At 40.3% G+C, this 26,479-nt stretch overlaps 1 protein-coding gene across 2 annotated transcripts; it reads left to right on the top strand.

Moving 5' to 3' along the window:
* Nucleotides 1-1,002: 1,002 nt before the first annotated feature.
* Nucleotides 1,003-24,630, top strand: LOC148844463 (uncharacterized). 2 transcript variants are annotated; one of them, XM_088954446.1, is made up of 9 exons: nt 1,003-1,887; nt 2,351-2,484; nt 7,124-7,223; nt 7,375-7,434; nt 14,326-14,388; nt 14,517-14,720; nt 14,836-14,947; nt 15,063-15,280; nt 24,232-24,630. In XM_088954446.1, exons 2-9 carry the CDS (start codon nt 2,369-2,371, stop codon nt 24,322-24,324), a joined length of 966 nt encoding a protein of 321 aa, XP_088810572.1. In that variant the 5' UTR covers nt 1,003-1,887; nt 2,351-2,368; the 3' UTR covers nt 24,325-24,630. The 2 variants fall into 2 exon arrangements, with proteins under 2 accessions (XP_088810572.1, XP_088810573.1); XM_088954447.1 differs by having other exon boundaries at nt 1,666-1,887; nt 2,081-2,484.
* The last annotated feature ends 1,849 nt before the right edge of the window (nt 24,631-26,479 follow it).

Below are 26,479 nucleotides of genomic sequence, written 5' to 3'. Positions count from 1 at the left end.
TACTAACAAGAGGTTTAAGTTGATAAACACATTTTGTATGCATAACTGTGTTATAGTAGTTTGGATTGAGAGAGAACTACGTAATTGATCAATCAATGTGGGGGATTGTTGGATTTTAATCTCAGAAGAGATTAAATCCAATGGGTTTGATTGGTCAATTACATGAGAAATTGCACCTGTACACTTGGTTGAAAAATCAGTTTTTCTCTTACAAAAAAAAAAAAAAAGAAACCCAGTTTTGAACTTGTCCCACATTGGATAATTACAAGGTTTGTTTTCAGTATTTCAATAGGAGCTGATTTTCACTCATTAGAATTAGTAGATGAGAGTATGGGGATTCGGTACCGTGCAACGTGCGCGCACGCGTGTGCGCACGTGTGTGTGGCGCAATGAGACGCTTTAGAGGCGCACTTTGCTCACACTCGCGTGGCTCGCGACGAGCGGCTCTGGTTTTGGTGCGTTGATGACCGTTGATCACCGTTGATGAGATCAACGGTCACGATTCGATCGGGTGTGATCAAGAGGCACAATTCAAAGTTAACAGTCACCAACTGTTAACAACTTTTTAAACAGTCACAATGGTTGAAATTGTGACTGTTCAAGGTGCCTTTTCTAAACCAGCACCTACCTTTTCCTCATACATTTTCACAAATTATTTAAGGAGCATGAATCAGACTCCAAAACACACAATTTCGAAATTCACTATTTCTCTCTCTCAATCCGGTCTGCTACAGTCTCACAGAAGGTTTTTTTGAAGACTCTTCAACTTTGCTGATTGCAGATTCTCGCCCAAGACTCTGTTGTATCCTGGGAACGAATTTGCCTATAACCCAACAATAAAATCAGTAAAACTGAGTGGGGGCAAATAACGTTCTAAAGACAATGTCTCTTGTAACTAGTTAAGCAAATAATTAAGCAAAAAAATATTTGATTTAAAAAATCAATTAATTCGTAACTCTCGTAACCATTTTATAATTTTACACTTTCACTGCCGGTAATGGTGGTGTGACGATGTTGGGTTCATAAAAATCGCCACCGATGGACTCTAGTTTGGTTGTTGGTGATTGCTGCTTCAACTCCGGTTGAAGAGCAAAAAGTCGTTGCAAACTGTTACTGCCACTGCAATGTAGAAACTGCCAGTCGTTGCAAAGTAGAAATCTGGCTTTAGACTTGGTCTCTAAAGTCTAAACGATGGAAGCCGCTGCAAAACCGTCAGCCGCCGCTGCAACTCCTTGATGAATAAAATGTTACAAACTTACAGCCTACAAACTGCTTGCAGCCACTAAACCATCGTAGATGAAGCCTCATCTCCGTAGGTCGTGGCCGCTGCAGGTCATCGGGGGTATGAAGGCTGAGAGCTGGGTTTTCGTTCTAACCCTACCTTACGAATGAACTGGGCTCGGGGATATGGGAGCCTTTTTTTTGTTTTTATTGTATCTTTAAACAGCAAAAATCAAATATATAACCTGCAAACCGTTGCTTGGGTCGAATGGTTTAGCAGTTCGATTGCAGCGGTTCTCTGACATTTTCAACAGGTTTTTGTGTTTTAGCGGTTTGCAGTATAACCGGAACCGGGGCCTGAATTATTACCGGTTTTTCTGGTCCGACCGTCTGCTCCGGCTCCGTTTTGGTTCGGACCCTTTAACTAAGAACAGGAGCTGTGGAGCTGTGGGAGCATCGTGTGGACGGTTGCCGTTGCACTGTCATGATCCGTCACTGCGACGACAGGAACGAACGAACGAACGACTCAACAAATGAACGAAATGAGCGGGGTGCTCTTCTCCTTGATTCGTTCCATCTGAAGGGATTGAATTCCATTATTATCAACACATATCGATCCATCCCGCATCTTGGAATCCTAACTAACAAATTTCAGTTACTCTTCAGGTAAAGCTTGAAGAAATTTCAGTATTCAGCTCTTCATTCTCGTTTTCTCGATCCTTTATTTATCGCTCGCAATTCTCGTGATTGCTCATTAAGCTCGTTATTCTTCTTGATGATCACTTCGAACATTTGATATATCCGTGCTCAGTAACTCTTGTTGGCTCTGATGCATCCACTCTCTGCATTTATTTTCCAGGTTCTGTTTTATGAGTACTCCATAGTAATAATCTGTACTAAGGGGTCAATTGGAGTTGTGGACGATTTAATTGCTATATATCTGTTTTACTTGTTCTACCGATCTTGCCTTTATGTATGGATTTCTGGAACCTGATTATCGGAATCGGAATCTGCGTTTTCTTTCCCTCCACGATTCCGTGATTTTGTAATTTTGCGCGGGGCTACCTTTTGTTATTGATGTTTAAATTAACTTATTGGTTTCCGTTCGACATTGGCCTATTGTCCGCAGAATTCTATTCAGGGAAAGATGAAAACATTAGTGGAGGCTTTACTGGTATTTTCGCTTCTTGGGGCTCAAGTTGCACTTGGGTCAACCTCGCTATCCACTTCCCCTGCATTTCTCTGGTTTCCACACCATTATGAGTATGTTTATTTCTTCTTATTTTTAGTAACGTTTCCACATTCCAATTTTTAATTCCATTATGCTCTCAAGGATTCCTTTAGGTTGGTGATGACCCTGTTGTTCCATTGTTTTGTCTTGTGGAAAAGATCCTTAATAGAATGCATTTTCCTTGTTGTTAGGTGGATACTTTATCTCCTTTGAGTGGAGCATATTTTTCTGTTGCTTAGATTATCAAAGGGTATATGGCTTCAATTATCTATTTCCTTAGTTAATAGATAATTATTGATATTCTTTTATTCTCTGATAGTTCTAATCATTTCTTGTTTAGCTCCTCCTTCCAAATGCTGCCATGTTTGAACTACCTAGGAAAGTGTTGAACATTTATCCTCTCAATGCACTTCAAAGGTTAATTTTGGGGTAAAGTACTTCTAGAATCACACCTTATTCCAATTGGTGGTCTGTTTGAAAATGCTTTTGCTTTTGAACTTTGGGCTGTGGGAAACAAAAAATGAACCAAAACCTGTTTTGAGTGTTTGGTAACAGTTACTTTTAAAAACATAGAAATCTGAAACCAAAACACTTTTATGTTCCAAAACCTAAAATCTTGAAGCTTATCCAAACACAGCACTTGGAAGTTGTTGATCTGGAATGTCATGAATCCTAGTGCCCAGTGCCCACTTGGGAGGGCTTTCACGTAGCGGCTTCTGGCTTTATGAGGTGGTCCCATCCGACAGCCTGACATTGTGCGTATTTAGATATGCATAGAAGGATTTGGCAACTCCCCATGAGCAAAATTGATGGTGGTAACCCAAGAACCTTCCTATTTCCTATTTAGGAATGCCTCTTGGAGGTAACCTAAGAACCCTAAGCTTTTGGGGGCCGGTGGTGGAGAAGTGTGAAAAGAAACTTGCTTCCTGGAAAAAAATGTTATCTGTCAAAGGGGGAGGACACATTCTCTTAAAGGCCTCCCTAGCAAATCTACCAATCTATTACCTTTCAGTTTTCCAAATCCCATTTAAAGTGAGAAACCTCTTAGAGGAAGTCCAAAGAAACTTTCTTTGGGATGGAGGAGGGGAGAAAAGAAACCACTTGGTAAGTTGGGACCAAGTGAGTAAGCTGAAGGAAGAGGGAGAATTGGGAGTTGGCCATCTAAAAGAGAAAAACACCTCTCTTTTGAGCAAATGGCTTTGGAGATTCCCTACAGAGTCCAATGCTCTTTGGGCAGCTGTCATCTCAAGCAAACATGGAACAAGTGCAAACGGGTGGGATAGAAATCTTTGTTTGAACTGGGTAAAGACTTCAAATCCTTGGAAAGGTATAGTCTCTTTACATTCTTTGTTCCTTCTTTTCATTAGATATAAAGTGGGAAATGGTAATAAAATAAAATTGTGGAAAGACCTCTGGCAGGGGAACTCCACTCTAGCAGAATCTTTCCCTAGACTCTTCAATCTTTCTTTAGATCAAAACTCAACTGTCTCCTCTTGTCTTCCTGACCTTCCTGCATATAATAATTTGATCGTAAACCTTAGAAGACCCCTAAGGGACAGAGAGATATCAGACCTCATAGACCTCTTTCACACCATTAAAGAAGTCTACACCTCCCCTCTCTCCATTGACACCTGATGACCCGAGTGTGGACCCTCCACCCAAATGGTGATTTTACTTCCAAATCTATGTTCAAGGCTCTAACTGCAGATGAGCAAAGTTCCTCTTTCCCTTTCAAAAAGATTTGGTGCAGTCACATTCCATCAAGAGTCTATTTCTTTGTTTGGGAAGCGTGCCTATAGAAACAAATACCTGTGACCTTATTCAGAAAAAAAAAGTTTGGGAAGATCCTATATTTTTTCTCACGCCTGTCTGCTATGCCTTAGAGAAGGTGAATCAGCTGATCATCTACTCATCCATTGCAATTTCACTCAAAAGATTTGGTATCTTTCTTAAACCTGGCTGGTTACAATTGGGTTTTTCCAAAGAATATTCAGGAATTTCTTCATCAGTGGCAAGGTTCAAGCCTGAGCAAAAGAGGTAAAGTTTACCGGCAAACGGTGCTACATACAGTTCTGTGGGGAGTTTGGGAGGAAAGAAGCAGGCATTTATTCGACAACAAAATCAGATCTCTTGAAGAGTTGATCTCAGATATCTGCTTTCATTGTAATCTCTGGACTGCTAATTCTGAGCTGTTCCAAGGACTCTCTTTCAATGATCTCAACAGAAATATTAAAACAATTTTGCTTCTTCCGACCTACCCTCAATCAATCCAGAGACTGCATGTACCTCTTAACGAAGGAGGGATGACTTTAAATTTCGATGGAAGTGTTGCAGGCAATCCTGGTGAAGCTGGGATTGGGGGTATTTTGAGGGACGAACTGGGTAATATCTGTTGGGTTTTCAGTGGCCCAACCGGTTATGCTGACTCAACTAAGTCTGAAGTGATGGCTGCTCTTACTGGAATTAGAATAATAAAAAGCTTGGGCATTCAGAATTTATTTATTGTAGGAGATTCATCTAATACCATTAAGTGACTGAAGGACAAGGAGGGGGGGGGGGTCCTTGGAGGTTGAGTTATTATCTGGCTGAGGCAAAAGACTCCTTGGAAGACCTAAACACAAACTTTCTGTGGATACCGAGGGAACTGAATCGTATTGCAGATGGATTAGCTAAAATCGGAGCAAGACTAGAGAATCTTTACAGCAATAGGCTTCCCCCATTGTAATCTTTTTATTAGCTGTTTGGGTTTTCTTTTCACTGTGCAGTACATCTAGTCATGTACTCTCTGCCTTTTTAATTAAATCTGCTTAACCTTTTCTCAAAAATTGATGGTGGTAATACAAGGACTGTCAAGTGTCAATCTATTGGCTGTGTACAAGGACAACAAATAAGGTGTCATGGAAATTCAATCAGATAGGGAAGCTCAGTCTTTGGGAAGAAGTCTGGTTGTTTGTTCAGATGAATTAGGGGTGATAATGAGCTAGCTGATGGTCTAGCTAAATCAGGAAGTTCAAGGCAATCTTTAGGCTGGGGTTGTCCTGGACCTAGGAATACATTGTAAAGCTGTTTTCTGATAATTATTAAGGAAGATTGGTCAACTTTTTGCTCTGTTGTATTGCACCTGCTATTCAATTTTTGGACAGCAAGGCATATTGTTTGTGAAGCAGTTTGCGATGCAAAAGAAATTGATACCCCTAAACTTCTTCACAGTAGAAGACTGAAAGAAGATAATTCTCACTTGTTTCACTACTTTAAACATAGTTACTCTTCCATTTTAAGATACAATGATCACATTCCTTCCAAATGTTCCAACACAATGCAAAAGATAAAAGATTCCATAATGTCAATGGTTCAGGCAAGGATTAAGTATGACAGGCTACAAGTCTGCAAGTAGTAAGCTAAGCTCATCCTAAAAATTTCCCAAATAAAAAATGTCCAAACCATAGAGTAGTAGGAACTATATATGCACAAATAAGACACCAATGAACCTCTTTCCTTGCACATGGACCGCATTGTCCATTGTCAAGATCTTATTTAAGAATTTACTTTGATGAGTAGATCTTATTTAAGAATGCTTCCCATAAGTAGGGGTCTTGGATCAAAAGGCTCTATTGCCATATGCTAAAAGTCAATAAAAGATAACTTGCCAACAGTTTTTAGCAATGAGACCCTATGGAACAGTCTGAGGGCCCTTTTGGGAGGAGCAATAAAAGAAGCTTTAACAGGAAACTGTATTTTTGGCTATAAGATAGCTATTTTGAAGGAAAGAGGTGTGAGCTACAACATCTGATTAGTGATATTGAAAGAACTATGCTCTTGTATTTTGTAATCCTTACAGAATTTAAGGAGATCCAATTCTCCAAATTTTGTAATGAGTTGGGGGTTCTATTATCTTTGATAGGTTGGAGTTTTGGCTATAAGCTTGTTTATGGGTTATCCCTTCCCTTTTCTGTATGGGGAATTTACCCTTTTCTATTTGGTTTTAATACAATTATTTAATTATCAAAAAAAGACATTTACCAAATTATTTTGTATCCAGGCTTCTCTCCTTTGTACTTACCTTTTAGATTTTGTAAAGGAAGTTGATCACATATCAACATGTGCAGGATGCTGCTTTTTTTTTTGTAGATTAGTTCTTATCATACTGGAAACATTTATTGATTTTACATGATGTCAGTTCATTAACTAAACCAAGGAGCAGTACACTTGCATTTTGTTATGCACTTTTCTTCTAGAAATTCTGGATTTCCATGACATCTAAATTTAGTTCTCAGTTCTCACTAAGCATGCCTTTTAGCTTCTATACATTGCCTAGATTCTTCTGATGGTTATATTTACCAACACTGGCTTTATTGTGTGTACAACATGTACACACAACAGGGCTAAATGGAGCCTTATCCTAGTTATTTGGAGTCAGCCACAGGAATCCTTTTTTCATCAATTCCACTGTCAAGTTCCCTGTCCACTTCCACTACTATATTGTGGATTGTCAAGTCTCCTTCTACTTCAACTTACATACTCTCCAGCCTCCCCTGTGCTCTTTTAGGACCCTCAACTTGGATAGGCATGTGCTAGTATTTGTTACTTTTTGTTGCTTGTTGTTGAAAAGGATATTAGGAACTATAGGTTAATATCTCATATTAGATATTACTTAAACATGAGTGACTGCAGCTCTTACTATGGTATCAAGGAAGCCATTAATTATCGGACCATATCTCCAAGGGATTTAGCTAAATCTGTTCTATCTGATGGCAGCTGGTCGAACTCGCTGGTATTTTCCTTTTCAATTAGTATTAATAACAATTCATACTGTTCCATAGTTTGTTTTTATTAAACATTTCTTCTCAAATAGAGAAAAAAAAAACAGATTGAAAATTTTTCTTTGGTACTCTAATCATTTGTGTTGGAAATGTTTTCTTTAGTGCCTGGGAAAGAATCTTCAGCAGCCTGTTGATATTGCCCTTGTTTTTATTGGTAAAGAGGTAAGAAGCTTTGCAAATTATTTCATTTCACTTTTTAGAGCTTGGTTGATACTCTATTCTGCAATCATTTGCACTTTCTCTCTATTTGCTGTTTCAGTTCATTTGGCTTTGAAATTTGGTTGCTTCCAGGACCACGTACTGAATACCTGAAATTCGACTGCTTTTAGTATTATCCCACCAGCATAGCCTTTTTTTAACTTTGTGTTGACAAGTCACATTGGACCTTGACTCGCAATCTTTTCCTTATGTTTCTAGTAGCTGGCTTGCTAGGGGTATATTTGTCATTATACATACCCTAATTCTTTAATATAAATAAGAGATGAGTATGGTGGCTATAGAACTTTTGGCTCCCCTTTTCCCTTTCTATTCTCTTCTCTCTTCTCTCTTCTCTCTTTCTCACTTTCTCTTCCTGCTCACTTCCTTGTCTTTTCTCTTTAGATTTCTTGCTGTTTTCCTCTTATTTTTTCATCCGACAGGTTGCTACTTGGTGTATCAAATAAGGATTTCTTGAAGTGGATTCTATGCGGTCTTGAGATCAGCTGGCTACATGGAAGAGTAGAAGGGCTGATCAATCTACTTCTTGGAGCCTGATCCTTAGAGTTTTTAGTGGTTACTTGCTGCCAAAGTAGAAATTTTGGAGAAAAGACCAAAAACAGGAGGGATTAGAGAGAGAAAAGATGGATTCTCACACTCTTCAACTATAGGCACTTCATTAGGGAGAGGGTGTCTTCAAGAAAAGTAAGTTTACCTTATATTTCATCTTAGATGCAGCTGGATGACATCTTCACCAATGGAGTTGCTAGAAACAGGTTGAAACATGATCTAAGAAAGTTGGCAATTGTTATCTCAGTGGCTTCAGCAGTTCGAACCAGAGGAAGAAGAAGAAGAAGAAGAAGAAGAAGAAAAGGAACAATTGAATCTGATAGCATAAACCCTATCAGTCGACCCTAATATGAATTAGCCTCTAATTAGTTATACAAAGACTAAACTGCCCCCCACTTAAGTATGGGACAGGAAGTCTCTATTAAAACTGCCACATAAGCACATAACTTAACAGAAATAAAATGACTAATCTACCCTTATTCGGCTAGCTCTAACACTCCCCCTCAAGCTGGAGAATATATGTCATATAATCCCAGTTTGTTACATATATAGTTCACTCTCCCCGAGCTTAAGCCTTTTGTAAACAAATCTGCCCATTGATCACCTGAGCCCACATGTTCTGTGCTCATCTCTCCTGTAAGGACCTTCTCCCTCACAAAGTGGCAATCAATCTCTATGTGCTTTGTTCGCTTATGAAAAACAGGGTTAGATGAGATGTGGAGTGCAGCTTGATTGTCACAGTACAATTTCATAGGTCTATCCATGGAGAACCCGATTTCTTGTAGGAGATTCCTCAGCTATACTAATTCACATGTAGTGTATGCCATGGCTCTGTATTCGGCTTCAGCACTGCTTCTTGCCACAACCATCTTCTTCTTACTCTTTCATGTCACAAGATTTCCTTCAAGAAATGTGCAGTACCTGTAGTAGATTTTCTATCAGGTACAGAGCCTGCCCAATCTGCATCTGTATACCCAATTACCTCAAGTCTTCCTCCTGGTTTGTACAATAACCCATAGCCTGGAGCTCCCTTCAGGTACCTTACAATTCTAAGAACTGCATCCTAGTGAGGTATCCGGGGGTTCTGCATAAATTGGCTCACCACACTGACTGCAAAGGAGATGTCTGGTCTCGTAGTAGTCAAATAGTTCAGCTTCCCTACTAACTGTCTATACCTTCCAGGATCATCAAATATTTCCCCTGTGTCACTGCTCAACTTAGCATTTCGCTCCATGGGAGTTTCAGCCGGTTTTGCACCTAACAGTCCTGTTTCATCCAGCAGATCAAGAACATATTTTCTTTGGCATAGGTTTACACCTTGTTTTGATCTAGCAACTTCTATACCCAAGAAATACTTCAATGTCCCAAGGTCTTTTGTTTGAAAATGGTTTTGCAGAAAGACCTTTAGTTTATCGATCCCCAATTTGTCACTACCAGTTATGACAATATCATCCACATAGACCACTAATAAAATCTTTCTGGCTTCTGAATCATAATTGAACACCGAGTTCAACTTGGCATTGTTTCATTCCAAAATTCTTCACCACTTCACTAAACTTCCCAAACCAAGCACGAGGCGATTGTTTCAACCCATAAATTTCCTTTTTCAATTTACACACCTTACCGTCCTCCCCCTAAGCAGCAAACCCAGGTGGTTGCTCCATATATACCTCCTCTATAAAGTCACCATGAAGGGAGGCATTTTTAATGTCAAGTTGAAACAAGGGCCAATCATAGATAACTACCAGGGAAATTAAGACACGGACAGAGCCAATCTTAGCCACTGGAGAGAAGGTCTCCATATAGTCCACCCCATACAACTGTGAATAACCTTTAGCAACAAGTCTGGCCTTCAGACGCTTCACACTACCATTCGGCAAGTATTTAACAGTATACACCCATTTACAACCCACAACATGCTTATTGGGAGGAAGAGTAATGAGCTCCCCCGTTTGAGTATGATGAAGGGCAGAGAGTTCCTCCTCCATTGCCTGTTGCCACCCAGGTGAGCTAAGAGCCTCTTGGACATTATTAGGTATAGAAATAGATGACAACAGTGAAACAAACTTGCGATGTGAAGTGGAAAGGCGAGAGGCTGAAACAAAATGGAAATGGGATGGAGGGTACAACTACGTTTACCTTTCTATAAAGCAATGGGAAGATCAAGTCCTGAAGGTTTTGGGACAGGAGCAACAACAAAATCCGTAGACAAGGTAGAAGTTGGAGGAGGAGCCGGTGTCTATCGATGAGTATACACGTGTCAGATCGGTGGTCATTTAGTAGGGATTTGCACTAGAGGAGGTGAAGGGTCAACCTCAACTGGAACAACCGGAACAGGATCATGGACTGGAAGAGGAAGAGGAAGCAAAGGTGGAGACACCGATGCTTCAGGTCCTGAGAAGAAGGGGACAGACTCAAAAAAGGTGACATCAGGCAGACATAACACCTCCGAGTAATGGGATTGTAACACTTATACCCTTTTTGAGTCTGAGAGTAGCCAAGAAAGACACACTTAATAGAGCGTGCATCCAGCTTGTCTATCCCAGGACTCAGATTGTGAACAAAGCACACACAACCAAAGATGCGGGGTGTTAATGGAAAGAGAGACAAGGTGGGGAACAAAATAGAAAAGGAAGACTGACCATGAAGAATGAAGGAGGGCACCTGATTAATAAGGAAACACGCAGTAAGTATAGCATCACTCCAAAATCGTTTAGGAACACTCATATGATGAAGAATAGATCGAGCAGTTTCAAGGAGATGACGGTTCTTTTGTTCAGCCACCCCATTTTGTTGAGGAGTGGATGCACATGAAGTTTGATGAATGATGCCATGCTGTTCTAAATACTATTGAAAGGAAATAAGAAAGTATTCACGATCGTTATCTGAACGAAGAACTTTGATTAGAACACCAAATTGTGTACGTATTTCAGCATGGAATTTTTGAAAAATGGAAAATAATTCACTCATCTCTTTCATTAAATAAATCCATGTCATCCTTGAACAATCATCAATAAAAGTGACAAAATACTTGTAACCACTATAAGACTTTATTTTAATCGGACCTCAAACATCTGAATGAACCAAAGCAAAAGGACTCAACATACGACTATCAACTCTAGGATTGAAGGGAACCCGATGATGTTTCCCATACTGACACGACTTACACTGTAAAGACAACAAATGACTCAAAGACGGAACCAGTATCTTGAGTGCCTTGAGAGATGGATGTCCCAGTCGACAATGCCACTGTAGAGGAGTGAGTGAAGTCTGAAGTGCAACTGACGATCCACCACCGTCAAGGTAATACAATTCACCAGCCTCATGCCCCCCACCAATCTTCTTCCCCATCTTGAGATCCTGAAAAACACAAAAGGAAGGGAAAAATGTAATAGAGCAATTAAGAGTCTTGGTTAATTTACTAAGACATAAGATTGGATGGAAACTTAGGGACATATAGAACAGATGATAAAGAAAGAGAAGCCGTGTCAACATTACCAATACCACAGATGGGAGAAGAGGAACCGTTGGCAAGGGTAACAGTTTGAGATGTGGAAGTTTCAGAGAGGGAAGAGAACACACCTGGAGTCCCGGTTATGTGATCAGAGGCTCTAGAGTCAATAATCCAGGGAGAGGGTTTGGATGCCAAACAAGCTATACCTGAGTGGGCAAGGTGGTTGTAGTATGTTGTGAAGTAGCCTGGAGGAACCTCTCATACTCATCGCGCGGTACACTCACCATCTCCTTCCCGGAAGCAGATGTAGATGTAGAAGGCACCCCACTAGCTACTGCATGATTAGCCCATGTAGAAGGAGGGCCATGGAGATCATAACAAAATTTCACCGAATGTCTGTCCCTGCCACAATGGGTACACTTCCTTGTAGAGTTACTTTTTCCTTTACCATGGCCTCCCCCTGAGTCCGACCACCACCACAACCTCCTCGGGAGGCATGTCCTCCCCCTCTAGTACCACGTCCGCCTCCTCTGGCTATCACAAATGCTGATCTGTCAGACTGTGTGGGATTCTTTGTAGATCCCAAAGAAATCCTACGAAGCCATGCAAAAACTTCCTCAAGTGTAGGAAGAGTAGAGCCTCCCAATATTTGGGCCCTAACTGGTTCATATTCTGATTTCAACCCCACTAAGAACCTAGTGACATCTAGTCGTTCCCTCTGTTGTTGTTGAACCTTAACAACTGGAGTGAGGGGATGGTGGACATTGAGTTCATTTCTGAGGTTTTTCATACTGGCATAGTACTCTTCTAGGGTTTTATTCCCTTGATGCAGATCGAAATACTCCTGATATAGCTGATATACCCTTGTAGTATTATCTTGCCCAGAATAAAGCTTCTTGGCATGTTTCCATATGTCCTTAGTTGTATCTAAGAACATAAAGTTGGTACTTATTTTGGGTTCCGTACTATTCCATAACCATGTCATGATTTGGGCATCTTCCTGTTCCCAGTCACCAAACCCTGGAGAGACAACTGATGGTTTATCTTCCTTCACGTGTTTCACTTTCCTCTTTGCCTTGAGGAAAACTTCCACTGACTTGGCCCATGGCACATAATTCTCACCATTAAGTTTAATGGAGGTCATTTGCACACCCAAATAATCGGAGGGGATCATCACACTCGGTTTTTGATCACTAGAACCATCTCCTGTTGTTGGCATTATGTCTCCCCCACTGCTATCTCTAATGCTGAACTCTCAATCACCAACCAAATACTACAACAGCCAAGGCAACACTACAACAGTCTCTAAACTCAGGTGATAGGTTCACAACAAGTCACAATCAGTCACCATTGTGCACAAACTACCATCTAGATTAAGAACAAAAGGTAAACCAACATTCAGACAACACCAACAAGGCAGAAAATTGATGTAGGCAATTCGGACATTCCTTCCAGCCCAAAAAAAAACAACTTTTGTTCTTGCTCACACCACTACTGATTACACAGAGCCATAAATCACCACTACAGTAATTCAGCAATTTACTAACCACATATAAGCCCTCTTGAGGCTGCTCAATAAAGGGTGAGCATCAAAAGCTTCACCACACAACCATCTCTGTCCCACATGGTACAGGTCTGTCTGACCCTTTTTTTTTAAGGTCACTACCAGTCCAAAGACATCAACTACAACCACTACAGTAACCCTTACACCATTCGGTCACTGTAAACACAACCTGTTCTTGGGCCTTTTGCCAAGAACCAAGGCTACAAATAACCTAGTTCTTTAAGTTCTGATCAGTCCGAGCAGATTTTTGAGGGTTTTCCAACCCAGAAACACCAACAACACAAAAAAAAGGATAACCAACCTTGATGGAGAGCTTCAGTCGACCATCCACTTATTTCTAGAGTTATTCTCTTGAAAGGCAATCAAGTTCTGAGCAGAGAAAGAGAGGCCGAAGTGTTCTCAGACCTAGGTCGAGTCTGTGTTCTCCATTTGCAGTCCAGAGAGAAGAAAAAAAAGTCACGAACAGAAAGGAGCAGCAGTCATGAGCAGAGATTTAAAGAGCAACGTCCTGCTGTGATACCATGTTATCTCAGTGGCTTCAGCAGTTCAAACCAGAGGAAGAAGAAGAAGAAAAGGAACAGTCGAATCTGATAGCATAAACCCTATCAGTCGACCCTAATATGAATTAGCCTCTAATTAGTTGTACAAAGACTAAACTGCCCCCCACTTAAGTATGGGACAGGAAGTCTCTATTAAAACTGCCACATAAGCACGTAACTTAACAGAAATAAAATGACTAATCTACCCTTTTTCGGCTAGCTCTAACAGCAATGATCAACTCTATTCCCAGTTGAGAGGGAGCATTGACAAGTTGTATTGAGCCTTTGTTTTTCATTTATTGTTATTAGGCCTCGGCCCACAATCTTTTCTTTATGTTTCTAGTAGTCAACTTACTAGGGGTAAGTTGGAATAAACCATCAAGTAAAAAAGAGCTCAAATCTAACAACTGCATTCTCATGGAATAAAAACACCAAGTGATATGTTTATCTCTAGCCTGGTGCTCCCTATTCCAATTTTTGCCTTGTTACCTTGCTCCTTGTAGAAATCAGCCAGACCATTTTCCAAGCTAGGTATTTGCCTGAATGAGCAGTTCATGTTGGAGGACAGATCTTTTTTCTCTTGTTTGGAAATTTTTTCTTCATTATCTTTTGTACTTGTCCATGTTTTTCCCTAAATATTATCCACATCGGAACAAAATATTAAAATTTCAAAATTTTCAATGAAATTGTAATCTTTGACTAATATTATAATATACTTTTCTTGCTTGTAGTTGCAATCTTCAGATATTTCCAGAAACAAAATTGCAGACTCTGCTCTTTTAGACCTGCTGAAGGTAAATGCCAATGTTTCAGTTCATTTAAACCTGTTTCTTAGTCATGAGTCTGAGATTCAGGTTCTCTGTAATTATCACTGAGGCTCAGTAAATTCTGTTACTTGAACTCTTCTTTTTTTATTAAGCAGGTGTCATTCACAAGGTCCAATTTTTCCATGGCATTCCCATATATTGTAGCATCAGAGGAGGAAGAGCCAATGGAAAAATCTCTTATCTCAGGGTTTACAGAAAGTTGTGGGAATGACCTACGAGTCAGCGACATTACCTTCCTGGGGTCATGTTCTGTAGATGGTGGTGATTTTAAGAAAGTTGCAGATCTTCCCTCACTTAATGTAATTTAACTTGGACAAAATTTTATGATTCAGAATGAGCTGAATATCAAATTTTAAGGCCTATTGTGATATTTTCTCTCTTTTCTTTCCTGTTTTCTTTTTTATTCAAAAACAGGATTATGTGGTTTTCAGAATGAAAAATAGGCCAGAGGGGGAAACTGATATGATTTTTTTCTGTAATGGAGGCTCCCAGTCCTTGGAGAATCTTGACCATATCCCTTCAGAAGGTATGTTCTGAAAATCCTTGTATGGGATTGAGAAGGAATGCTAATATGAAAATCCATATGCAGATGCTTTTCATTCCACCACAAGATGCTGATTTTGGTTGTTGTTGGTCTGCAGGAGAAATTTTCTCTGAGCTTATCAGTTCCGTTGAGCAGTCTGGTGCAAAGTATACAGTTCTTTATGCTTCAGATCCATACAGATCAATTAGATATCCATCTCACAAGGTATTGGAAAGGTTTCTTGCAGAAGGTGCTGGAGGAAATGGTTCAGCTAACTCAACTGCTTGTTATGGAGTTTGCCAGACTATATCCTCACTTATAGAGGGTGTTCTAGTTGTAAGTTACTTTCTCTGCCTATTTGTCAAAAAAAATTTACTTTCTCTGCCTTTTCTTAGATTCTGGAAATAATTGTAGGGCTTTGTCTGATGTGGTATTGTTATCCAAATAATGACTGGGGAGGTAATTAGTCGAAGAGAAAATATATGACAAACCTATGGCCCGTCATTCTAAGAGATCCTATTCCTTCATGATCGATTACTTTCCTCATCTGTGTAAATTTGGCATTAATTTAAGGCCCCATTTGTTTTCTGGTAAGGACAAAAATGCCCTGCTACCTATAACAGTACAAGAAAGTAAGCATAAAGCCAAAAAATAAGTAACAAAAGGCTGAACTCATAGGACCACACATAATTAATATTATCAGGTCTGGTCCACTGTATCACTACACCTTTTACTTGACTAAATGCACTTCGGAAACACATGCGTTTATCTGTGTTCTTTTGTTTCCCAGGTAAGTGTTTCTTTGACCCTTTTTACCCATAGAATGCAATTATTATAAGGGGCAATTTTGTCCCATGATGTTCATCCTTTCCCCCAGGTGGGAAAGTTATTTGTCCACCTGGGAGGGGTATCACTTACCCAGGGAAAAGTTATTTACTGTGGGACCCACAACTTACTGAAAACTGAACACCGGAAAAGTTATTTTCTGTGGGGCTCACAACTTTCATCCCCCACCCCCCAATTTATCGAAAAATGAATGGGGCCTAGTTGTCAGATTGTGTAGGGAATTCTAAACACCGAATGTCCGGCCTTTTTATTCCTTGGCTACCTAATTTTAGCCCTAGAATAGTAGGTAAGCATTCTCCTGTTTGTGTTTTACTTTTGGCCTATTATCCAAATGGCATTGTCTTGATGAGCCCCTGGGACATGGTGGGAATGGGACTGAGCTTTCCATCTATCTCCTTTTTTAAATGATGATTAACATTGGGGCATTTTCTGTTAATAAAAACCTTTCAGAGCTTATCAAGGTAACATCACTGGAAAAAAGATACCAAAAAATGTCAGAGGTCAAAAATATGTCTTTATTAATGTCTTAAATCTAGGGACCATTGCTGGGTGCAAATGGTAAAATCTCCGGCTGACAAGCGTGAGAATGTGGGTTTTAGTCCGAGAATGTCCTCTTCATTCCAAAAAACGTTGAAGGTTAGGCCTGTATCCAGTCAACCCCTCCCAAGATCCTAGATAGTTGGGATCAGTAATGGTAATGACCATCAATGTCTCAAAACTGGACTGTGTCCAGATCAGTTGAACAGGAACCAGATCTACTAGTGGGTCAATTTGAGCTTCTGTCAAGGGTATAACAAAAAAAAAAATCCTGTTCCAAATGATTTGAGACATACTTTCACTTCTAGTTCTAGCTACTAAGTCTGAACCAGTCCTCACTTTACAAGTGATAACTTTGTCATAAGTTTTTGATGAAGTTCATGCATATGATTTTCTCGCCAACACATACAATACTCCTTTGTATTATTTAAATTATGCAACCCTTGGCCATTCTTTGTCACACTCTGATTTCTAGATATTTCAGCTGAGTCCATTTCTTGATCTATTGTGAGACAGAACTTATTTTGTTCAACTTAAACTCCATGATGCCCAAATATGGGATACTCTCCATTTCCTCAAATCCTGGACTTGAATACGAGTATGGGTATCCCATGTAATATGTTTATATCATACATTTATATCTAGTTTTTGAAGCTAAACATCATTTCTCAAAGATGTGTCTTTCCATAATTAAGTTTACCATACATTTATAATTAAGTTTCTAATATGTGCAGAATTTTTTAGTATTATTTGTTAAATTATATCATTTTGCATATTTTAAAAGTGTCCATGCTATATAGTAATCTAGAAGAAAATTCATCAATTTGTTCCACTAATAAATTTTCATTACCATATGAATGGTACATCCCCTCCATAAATTCGAATTGGCAAAACTAGGACTTGGATATAAATGACCCTAATTACCTTTAATACATTGTTCAAGCGGACTCAAGATAAAAATATAAAAAATTACTTTGAAGTAGAAAGAGGTATTGCCTTGGGTACAACTTATAAGAGATCACAATGCAACAAGAAACTGTACATGGTGCAATTGACATCATGCTTGTAATTCTCTTGTTATGGGATTTTTTCTCTCCCTGTGACTGCATCAACAGTTTATCTCTGTTTTGATCATAGTTCATAAAAAAAAGAACTTGAGTAGAATTAGGGTTTCCTTATTCAGGGTGTATAAGTATGCACAATGTCTGCTAAAACCCCTTAATTATATTCCTTGAAGGAAATACCCTTTAATTTTGATTTTATGTGACAGAGCTACTTTGTAAGGGTTAAACCCAAAAACAGGTATAAGCAGTCCCATCAGCTTGGACTCTTAGCGGGTTATACCCATGAGTGGGCCCCACAATTGGTAGATAGGTCATGGGACCCATACACCATTGGGTACTTATGTATTTAAACTTATACATCTTAATAGCGAGTCCTGTTAATTGGTAAAAAGTGGGACCCACTATACTGATTTGGTGGTGAGCATGACCCACCTTAATATTTTAAACTTAAATATTTTGACAGTGGGCCCTGCTGATAGGTGGGACCCACTAGGTTGATTTGTTAGTGGGCATGGCCCACTTTAAGATTTTAAACCTAAATATTTTGATAGTGGGCCTCATTGATAGGTGGGACCCATTAGTTTGATTTAATGTTTTAAAATTAAATATTTTGACAGTGGGCCCCGTTGACAGGTGGAACCTACTAGGTTGATTTGTTAGTGGGCATGGCCCACTTTAAGATTTTAAACTTAAATATTTTGACAGTGGACCTTGCTGACAGGTGGGACCCACTAGTTTAATTTGATAGTGGACATGGCCCACTTTAACGTTTTGAACTTAAATATTTTGACAGTGGACCTCGCTGACAAGTGGAACCTACTAGTTTGATTTGATAGTGGGAATTCAGATTATATTTTATTTATCTATTTACATATATATATATATATATATATATATATATATATATATATATATATATATATATATATATATATATTTTTTTATAACTGAGGTGGATAGTATCCATCGATTGAATCTTAACTAATTCAGGGGGTAATGTAATTTATCTTCTTAAAGTGGATAAGTTCCACATCATATGACAGTGGGTCCCTTTGTAACAGTTGGCAGCAAACTGAAACAGTGGGTCCTAGGGGTCTGTCATTTACAAATGGCAATATTGGCTGCAACAAATAGCAAACCAATACATTTGTTCTCCTTCTCAGGTTTACAACAGTAACACATGTGGTGTCCCCTTTTTAAGTGGATAAGATCCACTGACAGTGGGACCTAGAAGCCTGCCATTTACAAGTGGCAATATAGGCTGCCGCAGTAATACATGTGTTCCCCTTTTCAGGTATGCAACAGGTGGCAAAGTGCTAAACCAACATACCTGTCCCATTTTTAGGTAGATAATAGTGTTGCAACAGGTGGCAAAGTGCTGTTACAGGTCAGCACACCCATCCCATTTTAGGTGTATTAACATCACTGGGTTAGCCTACTAAAATTCTTTGGGGTGGATAGAATCCACCGACATATCAGAGGCTCCCTAGTATTATTATTATTTTTTTGTTATCTTTGAGATGGATGGGATCCGCCAGATATACATACATACATACATATACACATATATATATATATATATATATATATATATATATATATATATATAATTTGAAATAAGATTTTGACTTCTAACAGAACTCTAGAGAGAGAGAGTGAGAGAGAAGATAAGGATTGAAATAAACTTTTAAAGAGATGGAAGGAAAGGATAAGATTTATACTTGTGTAAGCCTATCCTTACACCTCAATTAGCCCAACTTCAAATTCCCTCCTCTATTTCTTCTCCTCTCTTTTTTCTCTTTCTTATCTCTTTCTCCACCGGAGTGGGGGGTGTTCAGAGAGAGTTATGTGACTACACTTCCCAACCTTTTCTGATGAGGATCTGGTGACTTGGATCTTCAGGGATGAAAGATATTTTGAGTTCCACGAGATATCGACATACCAGAGGGTCACCATCGCCTCCATCTACCTGGAAGGTGAGGCCATATCACGGTTCCAGTGGTACAAGAACTCCCATCCCCACGTTACCTAGCCTGCCTTTACAGAGTTGTGTGTGAGGTTTGGATCGTCTGCCTATGTTGAATTTGATGAAGCTTTGTCCAAGATGAAGCTGACCACCAGCGTTCGGGAATATTTGATGGAGTTCAAGAAGTTGTTGACCCGCGTCACCAGTTGGACTGACAAGGCCCTGATCGGAAGCTTTGTAGGAGGCCTTTGAGAAGGCATCCGTCTGGAGGTCAGAGCTTGGTAATGACCCTCGACATTGTCTGCGACAGCTACCCTCGCTTGTATTCAAGAAGAGAAGCTCGACCGGCTTAAGAGGGTAAAGTGGGGTCCTGGCCCTCTCTTAAAAACCCTGTCAGTTCAGGTAGAAGCTCCAGTGGTGAAGAATAGTGGGCCCAAGTAGTATGCCCTTCAAACGGTTGACCTAGGCCGAGATGCAGGCTTGGCACAAGAAGGGATTGTGCTACAACTGCGAGGAGAAGTTCGCACCGGGTCACCATTGTAAGGTCCAGAAAGTCTACTTTCTGCAAACAGGCAACCCCCTCAAAGAGATGGACCACGTGGAAGAAGGTTTGTCCATTGAACCTGATGATATGGCCCCTATTGGGCCGGAGACCCCAGAAATTTCTCTTCAGGCCCTCATGGGCCGAAATTCAACCCAAACCATGAAGGTAGAGGGGCTCTTGATGGGTCAGGCTGTTATTGTACTAATTGATGGTGGAAGCACCTTAAACTTTATTAATATTGGGCTGGAAAAACAAATGGGCCTGGTGGTGCACTCCACTGAACATTTCTCAGTTCAGATGGCTAATAGTCACAAGATGACTTGTGATGGTCTGTGTAAGGGGGGTGAAGTTGAAGATACAAGCTAAATGGGTGACAGTTGATCTATACACCCTAGAGTTTAGTGGGTCAGACATAGTCTTAGGGGTGCAATGGTTGCGACAATTGGGTCGCATAGTGTGTGACTGAAGCAACCTCACCATGGAGTTCTATTTGAATGGAGTGTATGTTACAAGGGATTAAGCCGGGGGTGGTGCTGATAGGGACCCAAGACTCCAACCTGAAATACTGCCAATGGGCTCAGCAACCAATCCTTATGCAACTGGGTTTCATCATGATTGACCCAATCATACCGGTGACTGACTTCAACCAAAAACCATAACTAGACCAACTATTGCGGCAGTTTTAGGATGTGTTTGAGCAGCCCAAGGGGCTTCCCCCAATTTAGGCCCAAGACCACTGCATTCCTATAAAACCCGAGGCCCCACCAGCTAACGTGAGGCCTTACTGGTATCCCCACTTCCAGAAGACTGAACCGGAGAAGATTATCCAAGAGATGCTAGACCACAAATTGATTCAGCCTAGCACAGGTCCATATTCTTCACCAGCCCTACTAGTCAAGAAGGATGGAACTTGGCGGTTCTGTGTGGATTACCGGGCCCTCAACCAAATAACCATCAAGGACTGGTTTCCAATTCCCATTATAGACTTCTAGATGACTTGAGGACTGCCACAGTGTTTTCTAAGCTGGATTTACACTTGGGTTATCACCAAATCCGAGTGCATCTCAATGATGTTCACAAGACAACCTTCAGAACACATGATGGCCATACGAGTTCTTGGTAATGCCTTTTGGCCTCTGTAGTACACCATCTACATTCCAATCCCTGATGAATGACATTTCAGGCCTTTTCTGAGACGATTTATACTAGTTTTCTTTGATGGCACACTCGTCTACAGTGTTGATTGGGCCACTCATCTAGAACACTTAAGGATCACCTCGGGAATTCTTCAAGCCCGCAAACTATACGCCAAGCCCAGCAAGTGTGTCTTTGGCCAGGATCAGGTCCACTACTTGGGCCACATTGTGAAGGCGGGAAAGGTGATGGCTGACCCGGACAAAATCAGTTGCCTGATAAATTGGCCTAGACCCACCACTGTGAAGGGGCTGAGAGGGTTTTTGGGTCTCACGGGCTACTACAGAATGTTTATTAAGGGGTATGGTTCCCTAGCTGGCCCACTAACCCAGCTGCTCAAAAAAGATGGGTTTATTTGGACAGAAGAAGCTCAACAGGCCTTTGAGAGCCTTAAGAAGGCTGTCACTTCACCTCCAACACTTGTGCTGCCAGACTTCACTCTTCCCTTTGAAATTGAATGTGACGCGTCTAGAACGGGGCTGGGAGCAGTCTTGATGCAACGGGGGCACCCCCTAGCTTACTACAGCAAGCATTTGTCCATCAAAGTCAGTTTACGAGAAGAAACTTATGGCACTTGTCATGGCAGTCCACAAGTGGAGACCTTATTTGCTGGGTTGGCAATTCATCATTAGAACAGATCAAAGAAGCCTGAAACATTTGTTAGACCAGCACCTGTTGGACCCAACACAACAGAAGTGAGTCTATAAACTATTGGGTTTCAATTACCAAATAGAGTACAAAACAGGTTCCTCAAATTCAGTTGCAGATGCCTAGTCTCGCACCCATGAACTGAAGACACTACAGGCTTCTCGGCCCGCCTTCCCCTTAGCCGAGCAGCTTAAGGAAGAGGCCCAAGTAGACCCCACTTTAGTCCAGATCAGAGCATAGTTACAGCAGGACCCACCCTCATTCAACTCTTTCATGAATCAGCTATAGGAGGACACTCAGGTATACTTTGAACTTACAAGCGGTTAGCTACTTATTTTCATTTTCCTGGCCTCAAACAAAAAATTACAGACTATGTGAGAGTTTGTCCCACTTTCCAGCAACATAAATATGACACTCAGACATTGGCTGGGTTGCTTCAACCTATTCCTATACCAGGACATGTGTGGGATATAATCACCATGGACTTTATCACTGGGTTGCCTACATCTGCTGGAAAGTTTGTTATTCTGGTTGTAGTTGACAGATTGTCGAAGTATGCCCACTTTGTGGCTGTATCACACCCCTACATTGCATCTACAGTAGCCCGGGCCTTCACCAATGAGGTAGCCAAACTCCATGGCACACCTCAGACCATCATTACAGATAGGGATCCAACCTTCATGAGCAGATTTTGGGAGGAGTTCTTCAAGTTGCAAGGTACGACCCTGCATTACACCACTGGCTATCATTCTCAGTCAAGTGGGCAGTCAGAGGTGGTCAATAGATGTCTGGAGACTTACCTTAGGTGTTTCACCAATGAAAAACCTCGACAATGGCTAAGGTGGTTTCCATGGGCAGAATTCTGGTATAATACTACCTTTCACAGCTCCATTGGCACCACTCCCTTCAGGGTCTTATATGGGAGGGACCCTCCATCAGTCCTGCCTTCGGAAAAGGATCAGCTACTGTGGCTGAAGTTGATGCCCAGCTCATTGAAAGGGATGAGGTCTTGAGATCTCTAAAGGCTCACCTACTCAAGTTGCAACAACAGATGAAGTGTTACTATGATAAACACCATAGGCAAGTGGAATTTCAGGTGGGAGACATGGTGTACTTGAAATTGTAGACTTATATACAAATGACAGTAGCAAGGAGAGCATGGCAGAAATTGGCTTCCCGCTTCTTTGGGCCACTTTGTATCATTGCTAGAGTTGGGTCAGTTGCATACAAACTGGAACTACCAACACCTTCCTTACTTCACCCGGTGTTTCATGTCTCGCTTCTGAAGAAGTATGTGCGTCTTCAAACCAGCATCAGTCCCACTTTACCTGACTTTGCAGAGGACAGAGAACTTATTACTCAGCCCGCCAAGATCCTAGATCAATGATGGGTAAAGCATGGATAGAAGAAAATCCAGGAAGTTTTAGTGGAATGGACCAACTTACCAAAGGAAGATTCCACATGGAATCCTACTCTCACCTACAGAAGCTGTACCTCCACATCAACCTTGAGGACAAAGTGGCTTCCAAGGGAGGGGGAATTGATAGAACCCTGCCTAGTCCACCCGCTGGGTGTACCCCAAACCAGAACCCAAACAAACCTAGACAGACCCCGGGGACCACACTACCCCACTCGACCTCACCAACTAAACCTACCATCCGGTATGTTTATCTGAGAAGGCCACGTCAGGCCTGATAATAACTAACTGCACATGGTTTCACATGTTAAGCCTATGAGTATGAATTGAGAAATGGAATGCAGCATGAGAATTTTCCCCTGCTAATCCCTTATCTTCTTCCTCTCTAAGGAGGTTGAGTTGCCCTCGAAGCTGACTCATGAAGTTGAGCAGTAGCTCAACATAAGGGCATTAAAAAAATCAGCTTTCAATATGAATAACCACAAAATGGGTCTGGTATTGTGATTAGTATGACGAGGCTTCATTTTTGTAGCCTTCATCTAGTGATTTGAAAGTGATATGCGTGACTAAAATGCAAGGGGTTCTTGGAACCTTAGACACAAGGGAACCATACCTGAATGAAGTTAAGGTGCCACTTTAAAATAAAAAAACTTAATATACAAGTATACGCACATAAGGTCTAAAAGAAATAAATATTTCAGGACTATTAAGTCAATTGGTTAGATTATCATGTTATTAACATGAAATCAGTATTCACTAAATTGGACAAACGTACAAGTATATGCAATATAAAGGGCTAGGGGTTCGTAGGCTAAACTATATGTGGTAGCTACTTTTACCAAGCTGGGCTGACTTTTTACTGAAGAAATTTCATATTTGGGTTCATAGATTGGTAAGTCTGAATAAGTAACATGGTCCCCACTTGGATGACAATTGGACATAAGGTAAGAATCTTTTATCTGGGCTGGTGGTTTTATGTTTTCATTTAACATCTATATGCTTGTATGTTTTTGTCATTTCATTTTACAAGCAAGTCGGAAATCTAACAATGTTAGTGCTCATGGTGTTCAGGGGATTGTGTTGCTTATAATCTTAATATCAGGACTTTGCTGTATGATGGGTATTGACACTCCCACAAGGTTCGAGGCTCCACCAGAATCTTGATGCGTGGTTTAGGAGATAATCCCTTGCGATCTTTGTGCCTATTCTTTCTTCCCAGGCACGAGTGAGATAACAGTGGCATTTACATAGTTTATATCTATCGGGCGCAGTAAACATACATTATTTTTTTCGTTGGAAGGCTTGTTCATGTTTCTACTTGGTTTACCATCAACCCCAATGAGAAGGGGCTATTTCATCATAACAGAAATTATTATTTGCTTGAATAGGATGTGGAATAATAAATCTAACATGTTGCATTGAATGCTTGCTTCGGTCTATTCATTAAAAAAAAGAGTATTAGTTGCTTCAGCCCTTGTTTTCTTTAATAATGTCTAAAGCTTAACGCATGCTTTGAAGCATCAAGTAACAAGATAGGATTAATCGTCCAAATCTTTCAAGCAGTTGGTGTTGGGGATATATAGTCTGTTTGATGGTTCTGGTAAGTTGATTCGGCTGATTTTGAGGGATTTAGCCAATCTAAGATCTAATTGATTGAGATCCATTAGTGGACAGTGGATTTTATGGGTGGGAGATAAAAATATATGCAATGGTGCGCAATGTTTCAATTTGTAGTTGAGAGAAGAGAAGAAAGAAAAAAAAGGTTTTCTTCTGGGAGAATGGGGCAAGTTTTGTGCTTCTTCTCACTCTTTGCTGTTGTCCTTCGCTTTTCTACTTTTTTAGGACATAGACATTAAGAACAACGGAGGCTAAATAGAAAACATATCTTTCTTTTTGTCTAAAGGGATTTCCCCCTTTTCCTCTTTCCCATTGTCAGTGAAGCTAAGGGAAGAAGTCATTTTCTTTGACTATTTTTTTGTGGCTTAATTTTAATCCATTTTCTTGGCAAACAAGTGAAGGACGACTGGGCAAGCTTTCAGATGGCAAAAATAATCCTCCGCTCTCCAGCTTTTATTAATGAGGTAAGTTGTATACCGAAAGGCAAAAATTTAATTTCTAGAGGTTTGGTTGTAGAAAATGAATGAAAAATTTACAGTTTCCAATTACTATAATTTTTGTTTGCAGGTAAGACGGCTATGGCAACAAATGTTTCCCTAAAAAGAGTGAGTAGTAGATGTAAGAAATGTCAACTATCTGTAAGATAGTCACAATATGTATATATTGTTTTCCAAGTTAACCAGACGCCATAGAGACCGGATCTGCTCCTCACGCGGGGCACCTCACATCGACCTCACACACATCCTGTTATGCATTGGAAACATCTTGCATATTTATAAGTTATTATTTACGGGAGATGTTCCTAATGCATGGTGGATGTGCCTGTGAAGCGCCCATGTGTGAGGAGCAGATCCCGTTCCGACACCATACCGGTAAAATTAGGAAATAAATTGTTTGAATATCATTTCCTAGACAGTTGGCAAAACTCCAAGGTGGGGGAGTATAAGACCAACATATACCGTAGGAGTGAGATCTTGGCCCCCGAGGGATGATCTCCTCCTATCTGGCCTATCAGTATTGGTCATATGATTCCTTGGGTGGTCTCAAATTACACTAAGGGGGTGTTCTTTTTGTGGATTTTGAGAGGGGGGAAAGTTGCTCAATGGGATTTTGAGTCCCATTGACCAAGAAACCCATGTTCATTTTTCAAATTTATGTGGGGACCAGTAAATGTTTATTTTCCTGGATATCACTTACTGAAAGTTGTCAATACTTGAATGGGACAAAAATGTCCCTTTTAATAATGGAATTTCTATAACACTTACCAAGGTAAGTGCATTTACCCAAGTAATTGACTTACCAAAAAGCAAATGGGGTATAAATGACACGTTTAGCTCATAAATTACCGCATCATGCCCTCATCCATAATGTCTCTACGACCTGGTCAGACACACCTGACTTTGTAAGGTCGTTGATTTCCAATGAGATGTAATTTTGTTGGAATGAACTTGCTGTTATGCCTCAAAAAAATAATAATAACTAATCAACTGGTATTTTACTCAAATTCACTTTGGTTAAATTCTCTTAAATAATGTACCTTTTTGATATTTTTATTTTGAAAATGCCCTTACATGGCATATTTCATTCATTCAAAAAATTGACACAGAGAATTGCCAACAAGGCTAATAAAAAAATCCAAATACAATTTCTCAAGAACAAAATATATAAATCGAAGTAGGAGAACATAAAGAACTTCTTCAAC

Source organism: Nelumbo lutea, chromosome 7 (genome assembly GCF_056320005.1).
Source record: "Nelumbo lutea isolate HS-2025 chromosome 7, American lotus-T2T, whole genome shotgun sequence".
NCBI lineage: Eukaryota > Viridiplantae > Streptophyta > Magnoliopsida > Proteales > Nelumbonaceae > Nelumbo > Nelumbo lutea.
Note: the sequence above shows the minus strand (reverse complement) of the source record. Positions and strands in the feature narration are given on the sequence as shown.